At 38.8% G+C, this 25,260-nt stretch overlaps 1 protein-coding gene across 3 annotated transcripts in view; it reads left to right on the top strand.

The window, feature by feature from the left end:
- The window catches only part of LOC135109065 (RING finger and CHY zinc finger domain-containing protein 1-like), a 103,180-nt gene that overhangs the window by 37,169 nt on the left and 40,751 nt on the right, over positions 1–25,260 (top strand). For all 3 annotated transcript variants that reach the window (XM_064020089.1, XM_064020088.1, XM_064020090.1), the window contains exons 4-5: positions 2,401–2,583; positions 25,082–25,177. In XM_064020089.1, coding sequence (XP_063876159.1) covers positions 2,401–2,583; positions 25,082–25,177 — 279 coding nt within the window. The remainder of the gene's footprint in view (positions 1–2,400; positions 2,584–25,081; positions 25,178–25,260) is intronic.

The following is a 25,260-nucleotide window of genomic DNA, read 5'->3' as shown; positions in this document are numbered from 1 at the left end:
TGTTCTCCAAAACTGTGTCTCCATGCTTGCCTAATCATGCTCTTCCAACTCTGTCTATCAGCATCAACCTTTCCTTCTTGCTGTAAGTTTACCTATATTTAGCCCATTCCTAAGAAGGGTAACTGTTCTAATCCCCCAAACTACTGTCCTATTGCTTTTTACTTTCCTGCCTCTCTAAAGTTTTTTAATCTTTCATCAACAGGAAGATTCTTAAACATCTATCACTGCAACCTTTCTTATCACCAGTATAGGTTCTGTCTAGGCTGCTTTTCTAGTGATCTGGCATTCCTCACTGAGTCTTGGTTATTCTTTTTTAGGGATTTTAGTGAAACTTTTGCTGTTGCCATAGACATATCAAAAGGTTTTGATAAAGTCTGGCACAAAGCTTTGATTTCCAAACTACCCTCCTACAGCTTCCATCCTTCTCTCTGTAACTTCATATCAAGTCTCCTCTCTGACTTTTCTATTGCTGCTGTGGTAGACAGTCACTCCACTTCTCCTAAGTCTATTAACTGTGGTGTTCTTCAGGGTTCTGTCCTGTCACCCACTCTTTTCTTATTATTCATTAGTGATCTAAACTAAACTTGTCCTATCCACTCCTATGTTGATGATACCACCCTGCACTTTTCCACGTCTTTTCATAGACATCCAGGAAGTACACAGCTCATGCAGGGAAGCTACAAAGCACCTGACTTCTGATCTCAAAAATTTCTGATTGGGGCAGATTAAACTTGTATTGTTCAGTGCCTCAAAAACTTGATTCCTTCCAGACACCTATCCCCTCCTCTTCATTGACACTCAGCTATCCCCCTCTTCTACAATGATCATCTTCAGTCTGTCCTTCACTTCTAATCTAAACTGGAAACTTCACATCCTGGCTGTAAGTAAAACAGCTCCTTTGAAGTTAAGTGTTATGAGTCGTCTCCACAATTTTTCTTGCCCCCCCCCCCCCCAGCCGCTAACTCTGTACAAGGACCTTATCCCTCCATGTATGGAGTATGTTTCACATGTATTGGGGGTTCCACTCATACTGCTGTTTTAGACAGGGTGGAATCAGAAGCTTTTTGTCTTATCAACTTCTCTCCTCTAACTGACTGTCTTCAGCTTCTCTCTCATTGCCACAATTTTGCATCTCTTGCTCTCTTCTACCACTTTTTTCATGTTAACTCTTCTTCAGATCTTGCTAATTGCATGCCTTTCCTCCTGCAGCCTTGCTACACACGCCTTTCCTCTTTCTCTCATCCCTATTCTGTCCACCTCTCCAATGCAAGAGAACCAGTATTCTCAGTCATTCATCCCTTCCTCTGGTAATCTCTGGAACTCCTTGCTTGCTTCTGTATTTCCTCCTTCCTATAACTTGAACTCTTTGAAGAGGAAGGTTTAAAAACACTCATCCTTCTGTTTTTGATAACCACTCTTAACTCTGGGGACTGGCACCTCAGTGTGTCTTTTTTCTTATAAGTTTTGTTGCCTTTGGCAATTAAATAAAATGAATAATACAATGTTTATAGAGCTTATGGGGTTTGTTACATGTGATATTCATTATACCAACATTCATTATGCTAGAGTTGTATTTATGACAGTATTGGTGGCCAGCAGATAGACTATAAATATTTGTAATAATGCTGTAAAAATTTTTTGCATCCACTATTGTATTGTAGGGAAAAATTCCTAGGTACATGAGTCTGTGAATAGTAAAATATGAATACGGGAGGAACAGCTTATAGTTAATTATTGTCATCCAAGAAGGGGAATGTGGTAAAATATTGTTATGAAATGCACTGTCATTGCTCTATCACTCACATGTTGGACTTGCTACATGAACAAGGATCTGATATTCACCATAAGCTTGTAAATTTTGAGACAGTGGCAGTAGATATAATTGGATATTGAACAAACTCTGTCATTTCCACGTATCGTGAAAGTGGTTGGTCATCCTGATTGGCTATAAGTATGGCATGAAATCTGTTGAAACACAAATATCAGATCTGTTGACAGTTGTGAAATATACAGTGAAGATATGTCTTGATAACTGAATCCAAGATATGAATATTTAAATGCAGGAAATGGAGATCTTATTGTATTTTAGAACATGAAAATGTTCTAAGATCAGCAGGAAGATTAACAGAAGAGAGAAGTTAAAAAAAATTATGTAGAAAGTGTGAGTTATGTAAAGAAGTGTAAAGAAGTAAATTAGTGAAATGTTGTAAAAGAAATAAATTAGTGAAATGATGCAAGGATGGTTGGTTATGTTTGATGAGTGCCTGTGTAGAAAAGGACAGGTGATGTTGATTTTTTATTATTATTATTGAAAGAAAGTAATAAATGAGTATCATGCAATTTTTTTTCTTTTCTTTTGCCTGTTGTTTATAGAACTTAATGTATTTTCTTGAATTCTAGTGCATTGTCAAGATGGGAAAGGCAAACTGTCCTGTCTGTCTTGAGGACATCCATACTTCCAGAAATGTGTCGCACATTCCTCCATGCAGTCACCTCATTCATCGGCCTTGCTTCGATGACCTCATTTCAGCTGGATTCTATGCCTGTCCAGTCTGTGGTGCTTCTATGTTCAAGATGGATGAGGTATGTACAAATTTCATGTGTTGCAAACAATAGTTAAACTTAAGACAGTGTGCTTACTTATAAATTAACCATAAACAAAAAAAAGTAAAATTTAGCTTATTACTGTTATTAATGGAGGATTGGATGAGACTACAGAGGTCATTAGTGAGGACTGCAGAGGAAATACTGATAGAAAAAATGAGAATGGCTAGCCAGCTGTGGATGACAGGAAATACTTGAATGGATGGATGAAAGAAGATGGAACCATGACATAAAAAAATGTAGAGAACTAGATAGAGATATAAAGAGAAGCTAAGAGAATAGCTTAAGAAAGGAAGAGTGGTTAAATTAGAGGTGTGACAAAATTGACTAGAAAAAATCTGTCCCCCAAGAAAATGTATGAAAAGATTAAAGAATTAATGGGAAAGTGAGGTATCACTAGAAACAACATTATTAAAGATATAAGAATGGAAACATCTTGGTTGAAAGAACAGAAGTGAAGAAACAATGGAAAGAATGTTACAGAACTATACAATGATGTTAAAGGGGACAGACCTCAAATTGAGGAGTTGACAAGGTCAATCTTCTCTATCTTCCCTATCTTCTCTGATCACAATCTCATATCTGTATCTTGTCTTATCGCTCCAATCCCTCCTCAGGATTCCCCAAAGCAGAAAGGCCTCTAGTGTTTTGCATCTGCTAATCAGGGGGACCTGAGGAGCTGTTATGCTGATATTCCTTGGAATGATTACTGCTTCCATGTCAGAGACCTGTCTCTGTGTGCTGAGAGCATAACAGAGGTGATAGTGTCTGGCATGGAGACGTACATTCCTCACTCTTTCTCTTGACCTAAACTTTCCAAACCTTGGTTTAACATAGCCTGTTCTTATGCTATGCATGATAGAGAGGTGACCCACAAAAGGTACTTGAGTCTTCCATCATCTGAATCACATGTGGTTTATATTTCAGCCCTGGAAACATGCCGAGTCTGTTTTCCAGCTTGTGTAAAACTCCTTCATCGATAGAAAGTGTCAAAACCTTTCAAGATCTAACTCCCCTCATGACTTCTGGCACCAAGCCAAAAACATCTCTAATAATTTTGCTTCTTCACATTTCCCTCCTTTATTTCAACCTGATGGCACCACTGCCATCTCATCCATTTTTAAAGCTGAACGCTTCACTCATACTTTTGGTAGAAACTTTACATTGGATGATCCAGAGCTTGTCCCTCTCTCTCTCCTCTGCCTTCCGATTACTTCATGCTACCCATTAAGATCCTTCACAGTGATGTTTTCCATGGCCTAAACCTAAACCTAAATCTTGGAAGGCTTATGAACCTGATTGGGGCCCTCCTATTGTTCTCTGAAACTGTCCCTCTGTTCTTGCACCTTGCCTAGTCAAGCTTTTTCAGCTCTGTCTCTCAACATCTATCTTCTCTTCTTGCTGGAAGTTTGCCTACATTTAGCTTGTTCCTAAAAAGGGTGGCTGTTATAATCCTTCAAACTACCATCCTATGGCTTTAATTTCCTGCCTCTCTAAATCTTTTTTAACTTATCCTCAACAGGAAGATTCTTAAACATCTATCACTTCACAACCTTCTTCTCTGATTGCCAGGATAGATTCTGTCAAGGCTGCTGTACTGCTGATCTTTGGGCTTTCCATTCTGAGTCTTGGTCATCATCTTTTAGAGATTTTGGTGAAACTTTTGCTGTTGCCTCAGGCATATCAAAAACTTTTGATAGAGTCTGGCATAAAGTTTTGATTTCCAAACTACTTCTATCCTTCATTCTGTAACCATTTCAAGTTTCCTTTCTGACTGTCCTATTGCTGCTGTAGTAGATGGTCACTATATTTCTCCTAAATCTATTAACAGTGGTGTTCCTCAGGGTTCTGTCCTGTCATCCACTTTCTTCCTATTTTTTATCAGTGATCTAAACCAAACTTTTTGCCTTATCTGCTCCTATGCTGATGATATCACCCTGCACTTTTCCACATCTTTTCATGGACATCCAACTCTTCAGAAAGTAAATAGTTCACACAGGGAAGCCACAAAACACCTGATTTTGGATCTTTCTAAAATTTCTGATTGGGACAGAGCAAACTTGGTATTGTTCATTGCCTCAAAAACTTAACACAGTCTTCCAGACAACTATCCCCTCTTCTTCAATGACACTCGATTGTCTCCCTTCAACACTGAACATCCTCGGTCTGTTCTTTACTTATAATCTAAACTGGAAACTTCACATCTTATATCTAGCTAAAACAGCTTCTATGAAGTTAGGCATTCTGAGTTGTCTCCTAGTTTTTTTTTTCTCATCCCCCCAGCTGCTAACTCTGTACAGGAGTCTTATTCATCCATGTACTGAGTATGCTTCACATGTATGGGGAGGTTTCAATCATACTGCTCTTTTAAATAGGGTGGAATCAAAAACTTTTCATCTTATCATCTCTTCTCCTCTAACTGACTGTCTTGAGCCTCCTTCTCAGTGCTGTAATGTTTTATCTCTTCCTATCTTCTACTGCTGTTTTCATGCCAACTGCTCCTTAGATTTTGCTAACTGCATGCCTACCCTCCTCCCACGGCCTAGCTGCACAAAACTTTCTTCTTTCTCTCACCCCTGTTCTGCCCACCTCTCTAATGCAAGAGTTAACCTCTGTTCTCAGTCATTCATCCCTTTCTCTGGTAAACTCTGGAGCTCCCTGCCTGCTTTCGTATTTCCACTTCCTATGACTTGAAATCTTGAAATTTCAAGAGGGAGATTTCAAGATATTCATCCTGTAATTTGTGACTATTGCTTTCAACTCTGTTTGGGGACCAGCACCTCAGTGTGCCTTTTATTTTATTCTATTTTTTTATTTATTTATTTTTTTCCTTCAGTCTCATTACCCTTGGCCAGTGCCTCCTCTGACATAAAAAATATATACATATTATTGGGTGAAATAAGAAAAAATACTTATATACATATTATTGGGTGAAATTAGAAATGTAAAAAGACCTATGAAAAATGGTAAAGCCGGAGGAGAAGATGGAGTGGTTCTGGAGATACTGGTGGTAGCTAATGAGTTTGAAATAAGGACAATTGCAGATTTGGCAAATACAATATATGATAGTGGTTGTATACCAGAAGACATAAGAATGGTTGAATTTGTGGTGAATCCCAAGAAAGCTGGTATGAACACAGAACATGAACAAAACACAGAACTGTAAGTATCATGAGTCAGTTGGGAAAAGTTGTTCATAGAGTTATTCTTGTAAGGATTAGAGCAAAGATAAATAGTTATGTATAGGAAGAAGCGTATGGATTCAGGGAAAAAAAAGCATACTGTAAATGCCATTTTTGCTCCAATAATGTTGATGGAAAGGCCAATAGAGATGCAGAAGGATGTGTATATGTGTTTTATTGACTTTAAAAAACCATTTGATACTGTTAAGACATGAGTATATGATTGACATATGAAAAGAATTGGGTTTGGATGGAAAGGATGTAAGGCTCATAACCAACTTGTAGTGGGACCAGAAGGCAGTGGCAGAGAGAAGATAGATTTGATAGAGATAAAAAGAGGGGTAAGACAAGGGTGTGTGTTGTTGCCAGACTCGTTCTCACTGTACGGCCAGTGAGTAGTAGAAAAGCTGAGTGATATGGATGGTATTTCAATAAGAGGAAGAAATGTGAATAACATGAGATATGCAGATGATAATGTGTTTCTGGGTGACTCTGAGGAGAAACTTCAAGAATTGATGATTAAGCTGCAGGAGAGTTGTGAGAGGAAAGGATTGAAAATTAATGCAGGAAAAACTGATAATGAAGAAAGAACACCAAATTAGAGTGGAAACAATGATCAATTGAAGGATTATAAAGCAAGTTGAAGGTTTTAACTACCTCAGGACCTTGATCAGTAGGGATGGTGGAAGCGTGGGGAAAGTAACAAGAAGAATTGGAATAGCAAAGATGGCATTTGGAATTATGAGGAAGGTTCTAACAAATTTTAGCTTGAGTATAGGTACTAGAATGAGGTTATTGAAATGTCTCTGTATGTGTCCTTGGGACACATACTGAGACAAAGAGAATTGGAAAGGGATTGTCTATTAGGAAGAGTGGCAGGAAGGCGAGCAAGAGGACAACAGAAAATCAAATTTCCAGGCAGCTTGTTGGAGAGCATTGGGAGAAGATACAGCATGTTGGAGATCATAAGGATGGCAGATGAGAGGGAAAGGTAGAGGTCCATGATCGCCAACATCACAAGACTGGCATCTCAGTAATGGTAATGTGGTAGTTAACCCTGTTGATAGGGGGCATAGTCTCAAAGCACATTCTGCATTTGGATTGTAAGAATAGTATCAATTGTCACACAAAACCTGTTTCATATGAATGCAGGAATAAGTCTCAGCCTGGGATTTATTCTTATATTCATGTGAAACAGGAGTGTGAAAATTTTTTTTTTTTTTTTACATTTGAAAAGTAATATTCCTTGTGTGATGTATAAATTATTAATGGCATGTCCAGAGGTACTGGACATGCCATTCTCAGTATTCTTGTTTTTCCTGTGAGAGGCTGTAGAGAAAAAAAAAAATCATTTGAGGTATGGTTACAAAAGAAGGATGGAATGTTACATGAGAGGTACATGGAAAGCAGGAGACGAGCAAAGAGAGCCATGCACAATGCTAAGGGAGACCTGATGAAAGATGGGGAGGAAGTTAACAGAAAACATTGAAGAGAATAAGAAAATTTTGTGGAGAGAAGTGAAGGAAATTGGAAAGCACCATCTAGTGGTGAGGAACAGGTGAAAGTAAATAATAGGATGTTGATTAGGCATGATGAGGTGGGTAGGAGGTGGTGAGAGTATTTCGAGAAATACCTGAATGTGAAGGAGGAGAGAGTGCCTGAGATTTGGACATTTTGGAGAGATACTAGAGTTAAAGTACTATGGGAGTTAAATGACAAAAGTATAACAAAGGAGAGGGTTTAGGCTACAGTAAGGGATATGAAGAGGAAAAGCATCAGGTCTGGATGGATGTGCAGTGGAGCATTTGAAGGCAGGTGGGTCAGTGTTATAGACTGGTTAGTTAGATTGTTAAATTTGAGTTTTCTGACTAGCATGGTACCACTGGAGTAGGCAAGTGCATGTGTAGTTCCACTGCATAGAGGAAAAGGGATAGGCACAAGTGCTCTAATTACAGTGGTATCAATCTATTAAGTGTGGTAATATGTATGGTAAGGTACTGATAAAGAAAATCAGAGAAGGTACAGATGGAGTAATATATGATGTACAAGGAGGCCTCAGGAGAGGGAGGGGCAGTGTAGGTTAGGTGCTTGCTGTAAGATAGATTTGTGAAAAGTATTTAGCAAAAGGGAAAGAAGTATTCTGGGCTGCTGTGGATTTGGAGAAGGCATATGACAATTGATAGGTAAGGAATATGGGTTGTCTTGAAGTTGTATGGTGAAGGTTGTTAATAGGGATGAAAACTTTTTATGAGAGCAGTAGAGCATGTGTAAGGGTAGGAAACCACAAGTGAATGGTTTCCAGTCATGGTGGGGTTATGTTAGGTATGTGTAATGTCACCATGGCTATTTAACATTTATATGGATGATGTGGTGAGGGAAATTAATGCTAGAATATTGCATAGAAGATTGAGTCTAGTAACGGCTGAGGGTGAAGAATGGAGTATTAATCAATTGTTGTTTGCAGATGATGCTGCATTAGTGACTGATACAAAGAAGTTAACTAGGCTAATAGGGGAATTGGAAAGGTTGTGTAGGAGAAGGAAACTGAAGGTGAATGTAGGAAAGAGTTAGGTAATGAGGTGCTGCAGATAACACCTTAGTACTTTCTTTATGGTATATTTCCTATTTTTTAGGACTCGGTTTTATTACCATACTTCCCCATGTATAGTTCAATCTCAAGTATAGGTTGACTCCTGATTTCTGGTCAAGTAATTAGTAATTTATGGTATACCTTGTATATAGTTTGACCACTATACATAGGGCAGCAACCTCTAACATCTACCTAATGAAAATCAGTTAAACTTGGACTGCTGTGCTGGTAATGGAATGACAAGCTATTATATTAAATCACCACATTTTATGAAAACAAGAGAGAGAGAGAGAGAGAGAGAGAGAGAGAGAGAGAGAGAGAGAGAGAGAGAGAGAGAGAGAGAGAGGGGGGGGGGGGGGGACACCCTCTCCTTCCTTGTTCAGTTAGATGGTAGATGATTAAGGTGTGAAATATTTGTCCACACACACACACACACACACACACACACACACACACACACACACACACACACACACACACACACACACCTCTTCTGTACCACTTGTGTTTCATTTATAATAATAGTAATAATAATAATAATAATAATAAAAATAATAATAATAATAGTATACTTTGTCTCACATAAAGTGGTAAAGCTTGCTCATCCTTTGGGGATGAGAGGAAGGACATAGCTATATAGTAGTTGGTGAATGGTTGAAGGTGGCTGGTAATTAGCTGACAGAATCCAAGAGAGGCTGGTCAGAAGGCAGTGGGAAATGGGCAATTAGATAGGACCTTACTGTTTTACTCATATCTCTTTAAATACAGTTGTAAGCTTCATGTGAAGCACTAAAATGTCACCGTGAAGAAATTTAACAAGACTGGATACAAGAGTCATCAGGAATATTACGATGCATAAAGCAAAAGGAAGTGATGAAATACACTGCGAGAGAATTGGACCTGGCCTGGGCCACTGCGGTCACCACTGTGAGGCTAATTCTTCAATTAAGGTCCAAATTATTTCCTTTGATGTGTATTATTATATGCAATGTAATTAAACATAATATTGTAAGGAATGTGAAGTCACATGAGTGTATCATTAAGCATGAAAATATGAACACATCTATCAAGAAAGAATAAGCCAACAGTCCTTAGTGCAAATCTGCCAAACTGATGCATCGAACACATGAGGATTTGTGACCAGACCTTGACATTCCAACCCAACCTTTCCATACCTCCTGCCTCCTGTCCACATGTGTGTGTGTGTGTGTGTGTGTGTGTGTGTGTGTGTGTGTGTGTGTGTGTGTGTGTGTGTGTGTGTGTGTGTGTGTATTTACCTAGTTGTATTTACCTAGTTGTATAGTACAGGGTCCCTTTGTGTCTCACAACACAAGGGGGTAGTCACAACCTGCCCTCTAAAGACAACTCTCTTCCTCCACACAAAACTACAAGCACCTAATAACACACACACCCTTCACTCCAAAAATTTTAAAATCATGGCGACTCCTACACCAGCCTCGGAGTCCCCATCTGGGGAGGGGACCATAAATGTCCCCAGGTCGGACTGCCTTTCTGTCGACGACCCTAAGTGTCTTGACACCCCCCTCAACTTTTTCTTCATTAACTTCTGCAACATTTGCGGTCTAAGATCTAATTTTCAATCTGTAGAACACCACCTCTCCTCTTCTAAACCTCATCTTCTTTTCCTCACTGAAACTCAGGTGTCTGAGGCAACTGACAGTAGCCCCTTTTCTGTTCCCTCCTACTTTCTCTATCCTCATTTTCAATCCAAAGCTGGATGCTGCGTTTATGTGCACAATGACTTAACCTGCTCTCGTGCCCACGCTCTTGAATCTTCCAAGTTTTCCACCATCTGGCTATGACTACAGAGTCATTCTCATACTAAATTTATCTGTGCTATATACCTCTCTCCTAACTCCTCTGACTATAAGAAATTCTTTGACTACTTAACTTCCAAAGTGGAGCACATTCTGACCCTCTTCCCTTTTGCAGAGATCTCCATTCTTGGAGACTTCAATGTTCACCACCAGCTTTGGCTTTCCTCTCCCTTCACTGACCATCCTGGTGAACTAACCTACAACTTTGCTATCCTCCATGACCTAGAGCAATTGGTGCAACACCCTACTCGTATTCCTGACCGTCTTGGAGATATGCCCAACATTCTTGACCTCTTCCTGACTTCTAATCCTTCTGCTTATGCTGTCACCCTTTCTTCTCCGTTGGGCTCCTCCGATCACAATCTCATATCTTTATCTTGTCCTATCACTCCAATCCCTCCTCAGGATCCCCCTAAGTGAAGGTGCCTCTGGCATTTTGCCTCTGCTAGTTGGGGGGACCTGAGGAGGTATTTTGTTGATTTTCCTTGGAATGACTACTGCTTCCGTGACAGAGACCCGTCTTTGTGTGCAGAGCGCATAACAGAGGTGATAGTGTCTGGCATGGAGGCGTACATTCCTCACTCTTTTTCTCGTCCTAAACCTTCTAAACCTTGGTTTAACACAGCTTGTTCTCGTGCTATACATGATAGAGAGGTGGCCCACAAAAGGTACTTAAGCCTTCCTTCACCAGAATCTCATGCACTTTATATTTCTGCCCGGAACCATGCCAAGTCTTTTCTCCAACTAGCCAAAAACTCCTTCATTAACAGAAAATGTCAAAACCTTTCAAGATCTAACTCCCCTCGTGATTTCTGGCATCTAGCCAAAAATATCTCCAATAACTTTGCTTCTTCTTCTTTCCCTCCTCTACTTCAACCAGGTGGCACTACTGCTATCACATCTATTTCTAAAGCTGAACTCTTTGCTCAAACCTTTGCTAAAAACTCTACCTTGCACGATTCTGGGCTTGTTCCTCCCTCTCCTCCACCCTCTGACTACTTCATGCCACGTATTAAAATTCTTCGTAATGATGTTTTCCATGCCCTCGCTGGCCTAAACCCTCGGAAGGCTTATGGAACTGATGGGGTCCCTCCTATTGTTCTCCGAAACTGTGCTTCCGTGCTTGCACCTTGCCTAGTCAAACTCTTTCAGCTCTGTCTGTCAACATCTACCTTTCGTTCTTGCTGGAAGTTTGCCTATATTCAACCTGTTCCTTAAAAGGGTGACCGCTCTAATCCCTCAAACTACCGTCCTATTGCTTTAATTTCCTGCTTATCTAAAGTTTTTGAATCCATCCTCAACAGGAAGATTCTTAAACATCTATCACTTCACAACCTTCTATCTGATCACCAGTATGGGTTCCGGCAAGGCCGCTCTACTGGTGATCTTCTGGCTTTCCTTACTGAGTCTTGGTCATCCTCTTTTAGAGACTTTGGTGAAACTTTTGCTGTTGCCTTGGACATATCAAAAGCCTTTGATAGAGTCTGGCACAAAGCTTTGATTTCCAAACTACCCTCCTACGGTTTCTATCCTTCTCTCTGTAACCTCATCTCAAGTTTCCTTTCTGACCGTTCTATTGCTGCTGTGGTAGACGGTTACTGTTCTTCTCCTAAATCTATTAACAGTGGTGTTCCTCAGGGTTCTGTCCTGTCACCCACTCTCTTCTTATTATTCATTAATGATCTTCTAAATCAAACTTCTTGTCCTATCCACTCCTATGCTGATGATACCACCCTGCACTTTTCCACGTCTTTTCATAGACGCCCAACCCTTCAGGAGGTAAACATATCACGCAGGGAAGCCACAGAACGCCTGACTTCTGATCTTTCTAAAATTTCTGATTGGGGCAGAGCAAACTTGGTATTGTTCAATGCCTCAAAAACTCAATTCCTCCATCTATCAACTCGACACAATCTTCCAGACAACTATCCCCTCTTCTTCAATGACACTCAACTGTCCCCCTCTTCTACACTGAACATCCTCGGTCTGTCCTTTACCTATAATCTGAACTGGAAACTTCACATCTCATCTCTAGCTAAAACAGCTTCTATGAAGTTAGGTGTTCTGAGACGTCTCCGCCAGTTTCTCTCACCCCCCCAGCTGATAACTCTGTACAAGGGCCTTATCCGTCCATGTCTGGAGTATGGTTCACATGTCTGGGGGGGTTCCACTCATACTGCTCTTCTAGACAGGGTGGAATCAAAAGCTTTTCGTCTCATCAACTCCTCTCCTCTAACTGACTGTCTTCAGCCCCTCTCTCACCGCCGCAATGTTGCATATCTAGCTGTCTTCTACCGCTATTTTCATGCCAACTGCTCTTCTGATCTTGCTAACTGCATGCCTCCCCTCCTTCCGCGGCCTCGCTGCACAAGACTTTCTTCTTTCTCTCACCCCTATTCTGTCCACCTCTCTAACGCAAGAGTTAACCAGTATTCTCAATCATTCATCCCTTTCTCTGGTAAACTCTTGAACTCCTTGCCTGCTTCTGTATTTCCACCTTCCTATGACTTGAATTCCTTCAAGAGGGAGGTTTCAAGACACTTATCCACCAATTTTTGACCACTGCTTTGACCCTTTTAAGGGACTGGCATTTCAGTGGGCATTTTTTTTATTAGATTTTTGTTGCCCTTGGCCAGTATCCTTCCTACATAAAAAAAAAAAAAAAAAAGCCAAAGCTCAATTAGTCCTGTCTCCATACCCGAATTTGTCCAATCTCTTTTTAAACATGTGCACACTCTTTGCCGCAACCACCTCTTCTTTTAAGTTATTCCATATTTCAACCGTTCAATGCGGAAAGCTGTATTTCTTAATATCTCCCAAACAATGACTCTTCTTTAATTTCTTCATATGTCCCCTTGTACGTCTATCTCCTTCCTCCACTTTTACAACTAGATCATCTCTGTCTATCTTTTCCATGCCATTTACTAATTTGAACATTGTTATCAGGTCAGGTCTCCTCTTTCCCTTCTTTCTTGCAGTGTTGGTAATCCAATTTCTTCCAGTCTATCCTCATAACTTAGGTCTTCCAATTCAGGTATCATTTTCGTAGCTGTTCTTTGTATCCTTTCCAATTTCCTTATATTTTTCTTCTTGTGTGGAGACCATACCACTGCTGCGTATTTCAGTTTGGGGCGTATCATGTGTGTTATAATTTTCTTCATCATTTCTTTGTCTAGGTAATTAAATGCCACCCTGATATTTGCTAGCAAAATATATGTAGAGCCAAATATTCCATTGATGTGTTTTTCTGGTGATTGCATGTCTTGAATTATTACTCCCAAGTCTTTTTGTTCTTTGCTCTTTGGTATTGTGATTCCTCCCATCTTATACTCCCATGAAGGTCTCCTATTACTTCTTCCCATCTCCATTACATGGCACTTTTTTATATTAAATTCTAATTTCCATCGTTTACTCCATTCATAAATTCTATCAATATCCCTCTGTAGTTCCTCACAATCCTCTTGGTTCTTTATTACTTTCATCAATTTTGCATCATCTGCAAACATGTTAATGTAGCTATTTAAACCCACCGTCATATCATTTATATAGACCTGAAACATTATAGGTGCCAACACAGACCCTTGTGGTACTCCGCTTGTTACTTCGCACCAAATTGATTTATTATCTCTGATTACTGTACTCATTTCCCTACCTTGGAGATAATCCTTCATCCACTTAAGTATTTTTCCTTTTAGCCCTCCTCGATGTTCCAGTTTCCATATGAGACTTTTATGTGGAACTGTATCAAAAGCTTTTTTCAGATCTAAATAGACTGCATCAACCCAACCATCTCTCTCTTGTAGTTTATCTATTACTCTTGTATAAAAGCTCAGTAAGTTTGTTATGCAAGATCTCTCTTTCCTGAAACCGAATTGTTTTTCTGTTATTATATTTTCTTGTTCAAGATAATGCACCCATCTGTTTTTAATGACTATTTCACAGAGTTTACTTACAATACTCATGAGTGAGACTGGTCTGTAATTCAGTGGTTCCATTTTATTATCTCCTTTGTATAACGGTACTATATTTGCTCTCTTCCATTCCTTTGGTACTTTTCCCTCCTTCAAAGAACTGTTAATTATCTCCCATATTGGTTCTTCCAATTCCTCTCTACATTCTTTCAATATCCATCCATTTACTTCGTCTGGTGCCATCGCCTTCCTAGTATCTAGCTCTTCCAGTAGTCTTTTAATTTCTTTTCTTTCCACTTGTATGTTTTCTATTCCTTTCTGTTGCTCCTCATTTCCCAGTGATGCAAAGACAGTTTCTCTTGTAAATACAGACTTAAAGCTTTTATTCAATATCTCAGCCATCTCTTGTGTGGTTTCATAAATTTCTCCATTTTTCTTCAGCTTTGTAATGGTATCTCTATGCTTTATTTTTCCATTTACATATCTATAGAAAAGTTTGGGTTCTTCTTTACACTTTCCAACTACATCTCTTTCAAAATTTCTTTCTTCTTCTCTTCTTATTTTAACATTATCATTTCTAGCTGTCCTGTATTCTTCTCTATTTATCTCATTCCATTGTTTCCTCATTTTTTTCCATGCCCTCTCCTTCTTTTTTTTGCCTCTGCACACTTTGCATTAAACCATACTTTCTTATTTTCTTTTACCTTATATCTTGGCATATATCTTTCAACACCTTCTCTAAACTTGCTTAAAAACACTTCATATTTTTTCTGCACCTCCATACCTCTTAATAAATTACTCCAATCAAGCTCTCCGTAGAATTTCTTAAACCCTGTAAAGTCTGCCTTAGCATAATTTTTTCTCTCATTTTTATATTCCTCATTGAATTTTGGCACTTCTTCTTTGATCTCTATCTCCATCTTCACATGATCACTTTTTCCCACTGGACAGAAATATTCTATACTTGGTTCATTTTCTGGCTTTTTTGTAAAAACCAAGTCTAGTAGTGATGGTTCATCTTCCCCTATGTACCTAGTATTTTCTTTCACCCATTGATCCATCGTGTTTACCATCATAGTCTGTAAAAATTCTTCACTCCATGTATTGGCAATCCCTGTCACCTCCATCTCCCCCAGTTTATCTCCTTGCTAGTAAAATCTCCTACTAGTAACACCTTGTTTCTTATCTTTAGCATGTCATCTATACTTTTTATGAACTCGCTTTGCATGTGCTTATAATCATCAGTCCCCCAAGTGTTGGTCTTTGGAGGCATGTACGCAACAATAATTTTTCTGCTTTCTTGTCCTTGGATCTTGATCTCCACACTCAATGTTTCTGACCTCCCTTCACCATATTCCACTGTTTCTATCAGGATGTTTTTTCTTACTAGAATCATCATTCCTCCTCCTCCCTTATTCTTTCTGTCTCTTCTCCATGTGTTATATCCTTCTTCTTCAAATTCAACATTAATCTCCCTTGTTAGTTTTGTTTCCGTAATGCATGCCACTTCTGGTTTCTTTTCATGTAAATAATCTCTTAGTTCCCTTAGGCTGGACACTAATCCATCTATGTTTGTATACATAACTTTAATTTTATTTATTGTGAACACATTTCTTTTGTGTTCTCTCTTTGTTGTCTTACTTCTTGCCCTGCATTCTTTAACCACCATTTCCTCATTTTCATGTCTATCACTCTCCATATATACCTTTCTGCCTGTTCCTGTGTTCTCTCTTCGTTTTTTGTCTTGGCCTCCTCTTTTAACTCTTTCACCTTGTTTCTTTCCTCCTCATTCATTTCTCTTCTTTTATATATATCCTTCATACCCTCTATCTTTCTTAACAAACTCGTTCTTCTCAGGATGTATTCGGCTGCCGCTTGGGTATTAAGTCTTATTTTCATGGGACGTTTCCCCCCTTCTGAATATTTCCCAATCCTGTACACTTCTTCTATTTGTATATCCGTTTCATCTCCTTCTTCTACAATTTTCCCAATGATTTCTTTTGCTCTTTGTAATTCTTCTCTTGTGTGTGTGTGTGTGTGTGTGTGTGTGTGTGTGTGTGTGTGTGTGTAAGAATTGAATGCCAACACTTTCAAAAAATCTATGGAATAATGATAAGAATGGATGGTGGAGGTGGATGGTGGCATACTTGATTTCTCTCGCATTAAAGTATCACAACTCCAAGTATAGATACAAATACTCTGTTTTATACTTGAACTCAAACCTGAGTTTGAGTACTTTGCAAGTACAAGCACATTTTTACTGATGAGTAATAAATGGTATATTTTTCTTGGTGCCTCAACTTAAACTTAGCATTCAAGCAATTGAACATTTACCACTATTAATAATATATGGAAGCAGTAATGATGAACACTACATTTAAGCAATTCTAAGTTTTAAGAAATAAATGCTGCCTATATATATATCATTAGTGGTAAGTATGTGGTATACATGTATACCGCATGCACGGCTTTGGATGGGTAGATTGCCTGAGTATGATGATGCAACCTTCAGTGTGCCTGGCTGTGACTCCAAATGTAAGTACAGATACTCTGTTTTATGGTTAAAGTCAAGTCCAAGTCTGAGTATTTTGCAAGTACAAGCACATTTTTACTGATTAGTAATAAATGGTGTGTTTTTCTTGCTGCTTCAACTTAAACTTTGCATTCAAGCAATGATAGAGAGAGAGAGAGAGAGAGAGAGAGAGAGAGAGAGAGAGAGAGAGAGAGGAGGGGAAGGGGTAGTTTGAGGTGAGGATCAGTGGTAGATCACCACCTCACTCACACTTTCTTGGTCATCAAAATTAATCCAGACTTAAACTGTGCTGCCCACTTTTCACCAGCCAGTCACAGATTTTGAAGGATTAGGCTATGTGAGACACAGTATACTTCTGCTAAATACTACTGTAGTAATTTTCAATATAAATAGATATTTAGCTTCATCTTTAAAGTGATTATGTTGATTGGTACCCCCACTACCTCATTTACCCACTGACCTCAAAGACAATACAGTCCACTCCCAAGCAACTTGGCTGAAACCCCAAGTGTACTAATGAGTCGACAATCTAGTGACTTTATATAGCCACTGACCCCACCTCCCGACTTCGACCCAGAGTCAGGTCAGGTGTTGACTTCTCTGTTATTCTCCCATAACAACATTCCTACTCATGAAAATAGCTAGAGAGAGAAAGAAATGAAAAGGGCTAAGGGAATTAAAGCAGAAATGGTGGAGGAGGGAGATGAGGTAGTTGAACAAATTGAAGAGGTTTATAGGATTAGAAAGTATGACAAAAATGGAACAAGTCCAATGAAAATAAGATTCATGTCACAAGCAGTAGCAGAACATGTGTAACAAAGAACAGGAATATTAGCAAAAATAGAAGGAATGAGGGGAATATGGATGAAAAGAGACATGAACAAAGAAGAGAGAAGTAAACTGAAAGAGTTGAGAGTAAAGGCCCAGTCAAAAAATGAGGAGAGAACAAAGAAACAAGTGAGGAGACTTATTTGGAAAGTTGAGGACATGAAAGTGAGGAAATGGTGGCACAAAGATGTCACAGAAGATCACCAAGCGGAAGCTCAAAAACTATCTTTACAAATATAGATGGTTTGGTGCTGAGCCTATTGGAACTGAAAGACTACCCAAAGAGCAATGAACTAGACATGGTATGTTTAATGGAAACCAAACTAAAAGAGGAAATAAAGATTGGATTTGCAAAAGGAAGGTTATAGCACATGGAGGAAAGACAGGCAAGGAAAGGGAGAAGGAGGAGTGATGATATAGGTAAAAGAGGAAATCATGAAACTGCTGGAAGAGCTGGATGTTAGAAAGGCTATGGGATCAGATCAAGATATTAAAAGAATGCAGAGAATAAATGGAGGAACCCATATGAGATATAATTAACAGCTCATTCAAAGAAGGAAAAGTATCAAGGGAATGAAAAAGAGCTAACTAACATAGTCCCAATATACAAAGGGTGAAATAAAATGGAACTATTAAATTACAGACCAGTGACATTAACAAGTATTGTAAGCAAGCTTTCTCAAATAGTAATTAAAAATAAATGGGTGCAGTATTTAGAAGATGGAAAGATAATTATAGAAAAGCAATTTGGATTCAGGAAAGGGAGATTCTGTGTCACAAATCTACTGAGCTTTTATATGAGAATAATAGATGGAGTGCAAGAGAGGGACGGATGGGTTGTTGTGGTATACCTGGATCTCAAAAAAGCATCTGATAAAATTTCTCCACAAAAGTCTTATGTGGAAGTTAGAGAATGAAGGAGGACTAAAGGAAGCAACATTGAGATGGATGAAGGATTGTTTACAAGGGACGGAAATGACAACAGTAATCAGAGACACTAATTCAAGTTGGCGTGAAGTGACAAGTGGGGTACTGCAAGGATCTGTGTTGGTACCTATTATATTTCAAATATATGTAAATGATATGATAGAGAATATAAATAGTTATATAAACCTCTTTGTTGATGATGCAAAAATAATTAGAATAATAAGGGATGAAAATGACAGCAAGGAGTTACAAAAGGATATTGACAAGATACATGCAAAGAGCCAGAGATGAAACTAAGATTTAATAACAGAGAATGCCACACATTGGAAATAGGAAAAAGCAATAAGAGACCTTCATGGAATTACAAAATAATAATGAAAAGTGATGAAAAATAAATAATGATAAATAATAATGAAAAGTTATGAAAAAAAGATTTGGGAGTTATAGTGATCCAGGACACACTGTCACCTCAAAGATACATAAACAGAATATTCGATTCTACATAAAGCTTGTTAACAAACATTAGCATGGCATTTAACTCGTTAGGTAAAGAAATGATGCAGAAAATTATAACCAACACTACAAGAGAGAAGAGAAAGAGGAGACTTAATAACAATATACAAATTATTAAACATTATACAAAGAATAGACAGAAATTACTTGGTACCACTGATGGAGGAGGGAGAGAGACAGACGAGGAAGCGTGGTAAAAAAATAAAGAAGAATGGATGTTCATATGACAAAGAAATACGGCTTCCTGTGTACACAGGTTTAAAGAGAAACTGGATAAATATGGTTACGGAGAAAGGACAGAAGGAGCTTTGGCTTGTGCCCTGTACAATACAACTAAGTCAAGACACACTTGCACACACACACACACACACACATGGTTTAGTAATATATATATATATATATATATATATATATATATATATATATATATATATATATATATATATATATATATATATATATATATATATATATATATATATATATATATCACATTCATTGTGACTGAACAATGAAGAAGGAGCAGGTCTCTCTCTCTCTCTCTCTCTCTCTCTCTCTCTCTCTCTCTCTCTCTCTCTCTCTCTCTCTCTCTCTCTCTCTCTCTCTCTCTCTCTCTCTCTCTCTCTCTCTCTCTCTCACATGACAGCACATGTAAGCAAAGACACATGATGTGGTGCTGCATATGCTGAATGTGAAAGTCTCTAATAGGTTTTTATCGTATATTTCAATTTATGGGTGTTTTTATTATGTATCACTATATATGTACATATATGGTAACCAAGCCTGTGCTCAACATTTCAATACAGACTGTTGAAACCACAATGTAAAGTAAATCAAGTAGTCTATTATGAATATGTGAGCTTTATCTGCTAGAGGCACAACACATTTCTTCATTACTAAGTATCTGGTAAAGATTTGTCTTTTTACTGGTTATAGTAAGTAAATATCTAATTTCTGAAGCAACGAGTTGCTAGTGGCCCTTTCTATTACATTTGGATTCCTGAATTTTCAACCTAAGAAATCTGATCCTTGCATTTAGGTTGAACCCCAATCTTTTGCCTAAGTATTTGGCCTTCAGAACTTAACCTGTACTAAAGGAAATATGTTATTTAAATTCATCTGTTCCAGGCATTACCAGACAATGTGGCACTCCACGTCCTTCTGGGAAGAACACTGTGTTAGCCTTGCCAGCTGCCAGTGGCCTCCCCTTGTGGTGAGGGTAGAGTAGTGTTGAGAATGGCTTCAGTTATGTTAATGGAATAATTGCAATGAGGGACTTCCTTAGTCCTCTGTCACTCTGCAGTGCTCCCATACTGCACCACTGGTCTGATTACCTTGACTCTACTGTGTCATGCAAGAAGCTCTCTGTTAAAGTATCAGCACACAAAACTTCACTAGAAAAATTTAGGAGACAAAAAAAATAACAGTGGTTGTCATATTTCCTTGAAAACCAAACCATATTTTCAACATCTTGCAACACAACAGAGTGGATGAAGAATTTTCTGGGAAGCTGAATGGGAAGTTCAATGAAAATAACTTGCTTTGGAAGGAAGTTGAGAGAGGGTATGATAAGAGTGATTGGGATAGGAGAAGAGGGATAGGGAATAGGGGAGAAGACTGGATAAGGAAGCTCTTTTGGATGTTCCTGAGGTTTATAATGTGGTATGGCAGCTGTTAGAAGGAATTAAGGCTTTTTATAGAGATACAACTCCATGTATGAATGTGGAGAGAAAGGTTAAAGAGAGTTTCTTTATAAAAACAGGAGTGAGACATCTGTGATGTCTCCACAGTTATTTAATATTTTTCATGGATGGCTGCACTGAAAGCTAAATTTGGAAATGTTGGTGCAAGGCTAAAATGGAATTAAGTGGGATTGGCTGTTGTATACATAGGTCGGCCTTATTGCAATAAACTATCGCGATAACAATATCAGATTATTGATTATCCAATAATTATTTTTCCCGTGTTATCGATTCGTCAATATCACAGATACTTTTGGTTCCAAACTAACAATAATTATAATCAATAATTTTAGTTTTTGGAACATGAGCATGTTGAAGTTTTAAATTTTCAAAATCAAATGTAGTTATTTTACTTAAAACAGTACTTTACATAAGTGAAGAGACAGAATAAGCATTGAATATGGAGTTTTCTAAGATTTTTTCTAAGTTTCTTAAGGTAAAGATAAAAATAAAGCTTTGGATTTATCGATTTATTGGTTATCAGTTATCAGGTGATAAATTTATCACCAGTTATCAATTATTGGTTATTGCCAATAAGGTTATTATTGATATTATTATTGATTTATCAGTTATCATGATAATTGTTATCGCACCCAGCTATGGTTGTATAATAGCATGTCTGCAGATGATATTGTCTCACTAGCAGAGCGAAACAGAACTTCAGAGAGTGCTAGATCATTTGCACAGGATGTGTGAGAGGAAAACTGAAGATGAATGTTAAAAAAAAATAAGGTGATGGTGAGCAGCAAGAGAAAAGAAGAGGTGTGTGATTTTAGAATACCTTATAGGGTGAATGTGAGTGTGCCACCTATGTGAAGGTATGAGGTAGTTAAGGGGGTAGAGGAAGAGAAAGGAGAAGGTGAGTGAGAGTAAGTATCTAGGAAGAATGGAAAGTAAACATGGTGAGATTCATGGAGAGATAAGAAAGAAGGATGTGAAAAGTAGGCACATCAGAGGATATCAGCTGTGACATGATGAAATATGTCTATGGATGTAAAAAGAGGTTTAAGGGTTAGTATTCTGCTACCATTGATGATCATAGACATAGATGTGGAATAGTACACAATAATCAGTAGTGTGTAATATGGAAATGAGTTATCTGAGAGTGACGAGATGGAAGGGTGAGGGCAATGAAAGTTTTTTTTTTTTTTTTTATGTAGGAGGGACACTGGCCAAAGGCAACAAAAATCCAATAAAAAAAAAAATGCCCACTGAAATGCCAGTTCCATAAAAGGGTCCAAAGCGGTAGTAAAAAATTGAAGGAAAAGTGTCTTGAAACCTCCCTCTTGAAGGAATTCAAGTTGTAGGAAGGTGGAAATAAAGAAGCAGGCAGGGAGTTCCAGAGTTTACCAGAGAAAGGGATGAATGATTGAGAATACTGTTTAACTCTTGCATTAGAGAGGTGGACAGAATAGGGGTGAGAGAAAGAAGAAAGTCTTGTGCAGCGAGGCTGCGGGAGGGGCGGAGGCATGCAGTTAGCAAGATCAGAAAAGCAGTTAGCATGAAAATAGCAGTAGAAGACAGCTAGAGATGCAACATTGCAGCACTGAGAGAGAGGCTGAAGACAGTCAGTTAGAGGAGAGGAGTTGATGAGACGAAAAGCTTTTGATTCCACCCTGTTTAGAAGAGCAGTATGAGTGGAATCCCCCCAGACATGTGAAGCATACTCCATACATGGACAGTTAAGGCCCTTGTACAGAGTTAGCAGCTGGGGGGATGAGATAAACTGCCAGAGACGTCTCAGAATGCCTAACTTCATAGAAGCTGTTTTAGCTAGAGATGAGAAGTGAAGTTTCCAGTTCAGATTATAAGTAAAGGACAGACCGAGGATGTTCAGTGTAGAAGAGGGGGTCAGTTGAGTGTCATTGAAGAAGAGGGGATAGTTGTCTGGAAAGTTGTGTCGAGTAGATAGATGGAGGAATTGAGTTTTTGAGGCATTGAACAATACCAAGTTTGCTCTGCCCCAATCAGAAATTTTAGAAAGATCAGAAGTCAAGCATTCTGTGGCTTCCCTGTGTGAAATGTTTACTTCCTGAAGGGTTGGATGTCTATGAAAAGATGTGGAAAAGTGCAGGGTGGTATCATCAGCATAGGAGTGGATAGGACAAGAAGTTTGGTTTATAAGATCATTAATGAATAATAAGAAGAGAGTGGGTGACAGGACAGAACCCTGAGAAACACCACTGTTAATATATTTAGGAGAAGAACAGTGACCATCTACCACAGCAGCAATAGAATGGTCAGAAAGGAAACATGAGATGGAGTTACAGAGAGAAGGATAGAAGCCATAGGAGGGTAGTTTGGAAATCAAAGCTTTGTTCCAGACTCTATCAAAAGCTTTTGATATGTCCAAGGCAACAGCAAAAGTTTTACCAAAATCTCTAAAAGAGGATGACCAAGACTCAGTAAGGAAAGACAGAAGATCACCAGTAGAGCGGCCTTGATTGATGTTTAAGAATCTTCCTGTTGAGGATAGATTCAAAAACTTTAGATAGGCAGGAAATTAAAGCAACAGGACAGTAGTTTGAGGGATTAGAATGGTCACCCTTTTTAGGAACAGGTTGAATGTAGGCAAAACAGTAATTTACATTCTTTAGAGAGACGTAGGTTAAGAGGGGACCTGATAGAAGTCTTTAAGTGGTATAAGGGTTATAACAAGGGAGATGTAAGCAAAATTCTTAGGATCAGCAACCAGGGTAGAACAAGAAATAACGGGTTCAAGCTTGAAAAATTTAGGTTTAGGAAGGAGATAGGAAAAAATTGGTTCTCAAATAGAGTGGTAGATGAATGGAACGGACTCAGTAATCATGTAGTTAGTGCTAGGACACTAGAGAGCTTTAAAAGAAAATTAGACAAGTTTATGGATGGGGATAGCAGATGGAAATAGGTAGGTGTGTTTCATACAGGGACTGCCACGTGTAAGCCTGGTCGCTTCTTGCAGCTTCCCGTATTTCTTATGTTCTTATGTTCAAACTTCCACCAAGAAGGAAAGCTAGATGTTGACTGACAGAGCTGAAAGAGTTTGACTAGGCAAGGTGCAAGCACAGAGGCACAGTTTCGAAGAACAATAGGAAGGACTCCATCAGGTCCATAAGCCTTCCGAGGGTTTAGGCCAGCGAGGGCATGGAAAACATCATTGCGAAGAATTTTAATAGGTGGCATGAAGTAGTCAGAGGGTGGAGGAGAGGGAGGAACAAGCCCAGAATCGTCCAAGGTAGAATTTTTAGGAAAGGTTTGAGTGAAGAGTTCAGTTTTAGAAATAGATGTGATAGCAGTGGTGCCATCTGGTTGAAATAAAGGAGGGAAAGAAGAAGAAGCAAAGTTATTGGAGATATTTTTGGCTAGATGCCAGAAGTCACGAGGGGAGTTAGATCTTGAAAGGTTTTGACACTTTCTGTTAATGAAGGAGTTTTTGGCTAGTTGGAGAACAGACTTGGCATGGTTCTGGGCAGAAATATAAAGTGCATGAGATTCTGGTGATGGAAGGCTTAAGTACCTTTTGTGGGCTGCCTCTCTTATCATGTATAGCACGAGAACAAGCTGTGTTAAACCAAAATTTGGAAGGTTTAGGTCGAGAAAAAGAGTGAGGAATGTATGCCTCCATGCCAGACACTATCACCTCTGTTATGCGCTCAGCACACAAAGACGGCTCTCTGACACGGAAGTAGTAGTCATTCCAAGGAAAATCAGCAAAATACCTCGTCAGGTCCCCCAACTAGCAGAGGCAAAATGCCAGAGGCACCTTCGCTTAAGGGAATCATGAGGAGAGATTGGAGTGATAGGACAAGATACAGATATGAGATTGTGATCGGAGGAGCCCGACGGAGAAGAAAGGGTGACAGCACGAGCAGAAGGATTAGAGGTCAGGAAAAGGTCAAGAATGTTGGGCATATCTCCAAGATGGTCAGGAATACGAGTAGGGTGTTGCACCAATTGGTCTAGGTCATGGAGGATAGCAAAGTTGAAGGCTAGTTCACCAGGATGGTCAGTGAAGGGAGAGGAAAGCCATGTTGTATGAGTGCCTGTGAAAGGTGTAAATTGTGGAGTTGTTGAGTGGGTGAAAAAGAACACACTGAGATTGTATGGCCATCATAAGAGGATGAAGAGTGAAGAGTTTGTAAAGAAAGTGTATGTGAGCAAAGTTGGAAGCAGTAATCAGAGAGGAAGATGGAAGGGTAGGCTAAAGTAGTTTGAAAGAGTTGCTAGTAAAGGCTTGATTAAACAAAAATAGAATACTTGGATAGGGATAAGTGGAGGCTCTTTTGCTGTTGTCACCCTCTTGGGGGAATACTACTGGAGAGATTGAGGTATTGGATAGATAGATAGATAGCATGATGTCAGTCAAGCTCACAAAACTAACTAGGAAAAATCACCTACTAAATAAGTACAGTCTGTCACCATTGCATTTTTCAGGTATGGGAATCACTAGATGCTGAAATCAGAGACACACCTATGCCTGGCGAGTACTCTGATCTTTACTGCAATGTGCTGTGTCGAGACTGTAATAAGGTAACTTCAAAATGCTATATATATGTTTGAATGAAATTAGTGAGCAAGCATAATTATAGAAGCTTGCTTGGTATTTTTGTTTG

Source organism: Scylla paramamosain, chromosome 18 (assembly GCF_035594125.1).
Source record: "Scylla paramamosain isolate STU-SP2022 chromosome 18, ASM3559412v1, whole genome shotgun sequence".
In the NCBI taxonomy this organism is placed as follows: domain Eukaryota; kingdom Metazoa; phylum Arthropoda; class Malacostraca; order Decapoda; family Portunidae; genus Scylla; species Scylla paramamosain.
This window is presented reverse-complemented; position numbering and strand designations above follow the sequence as displayed.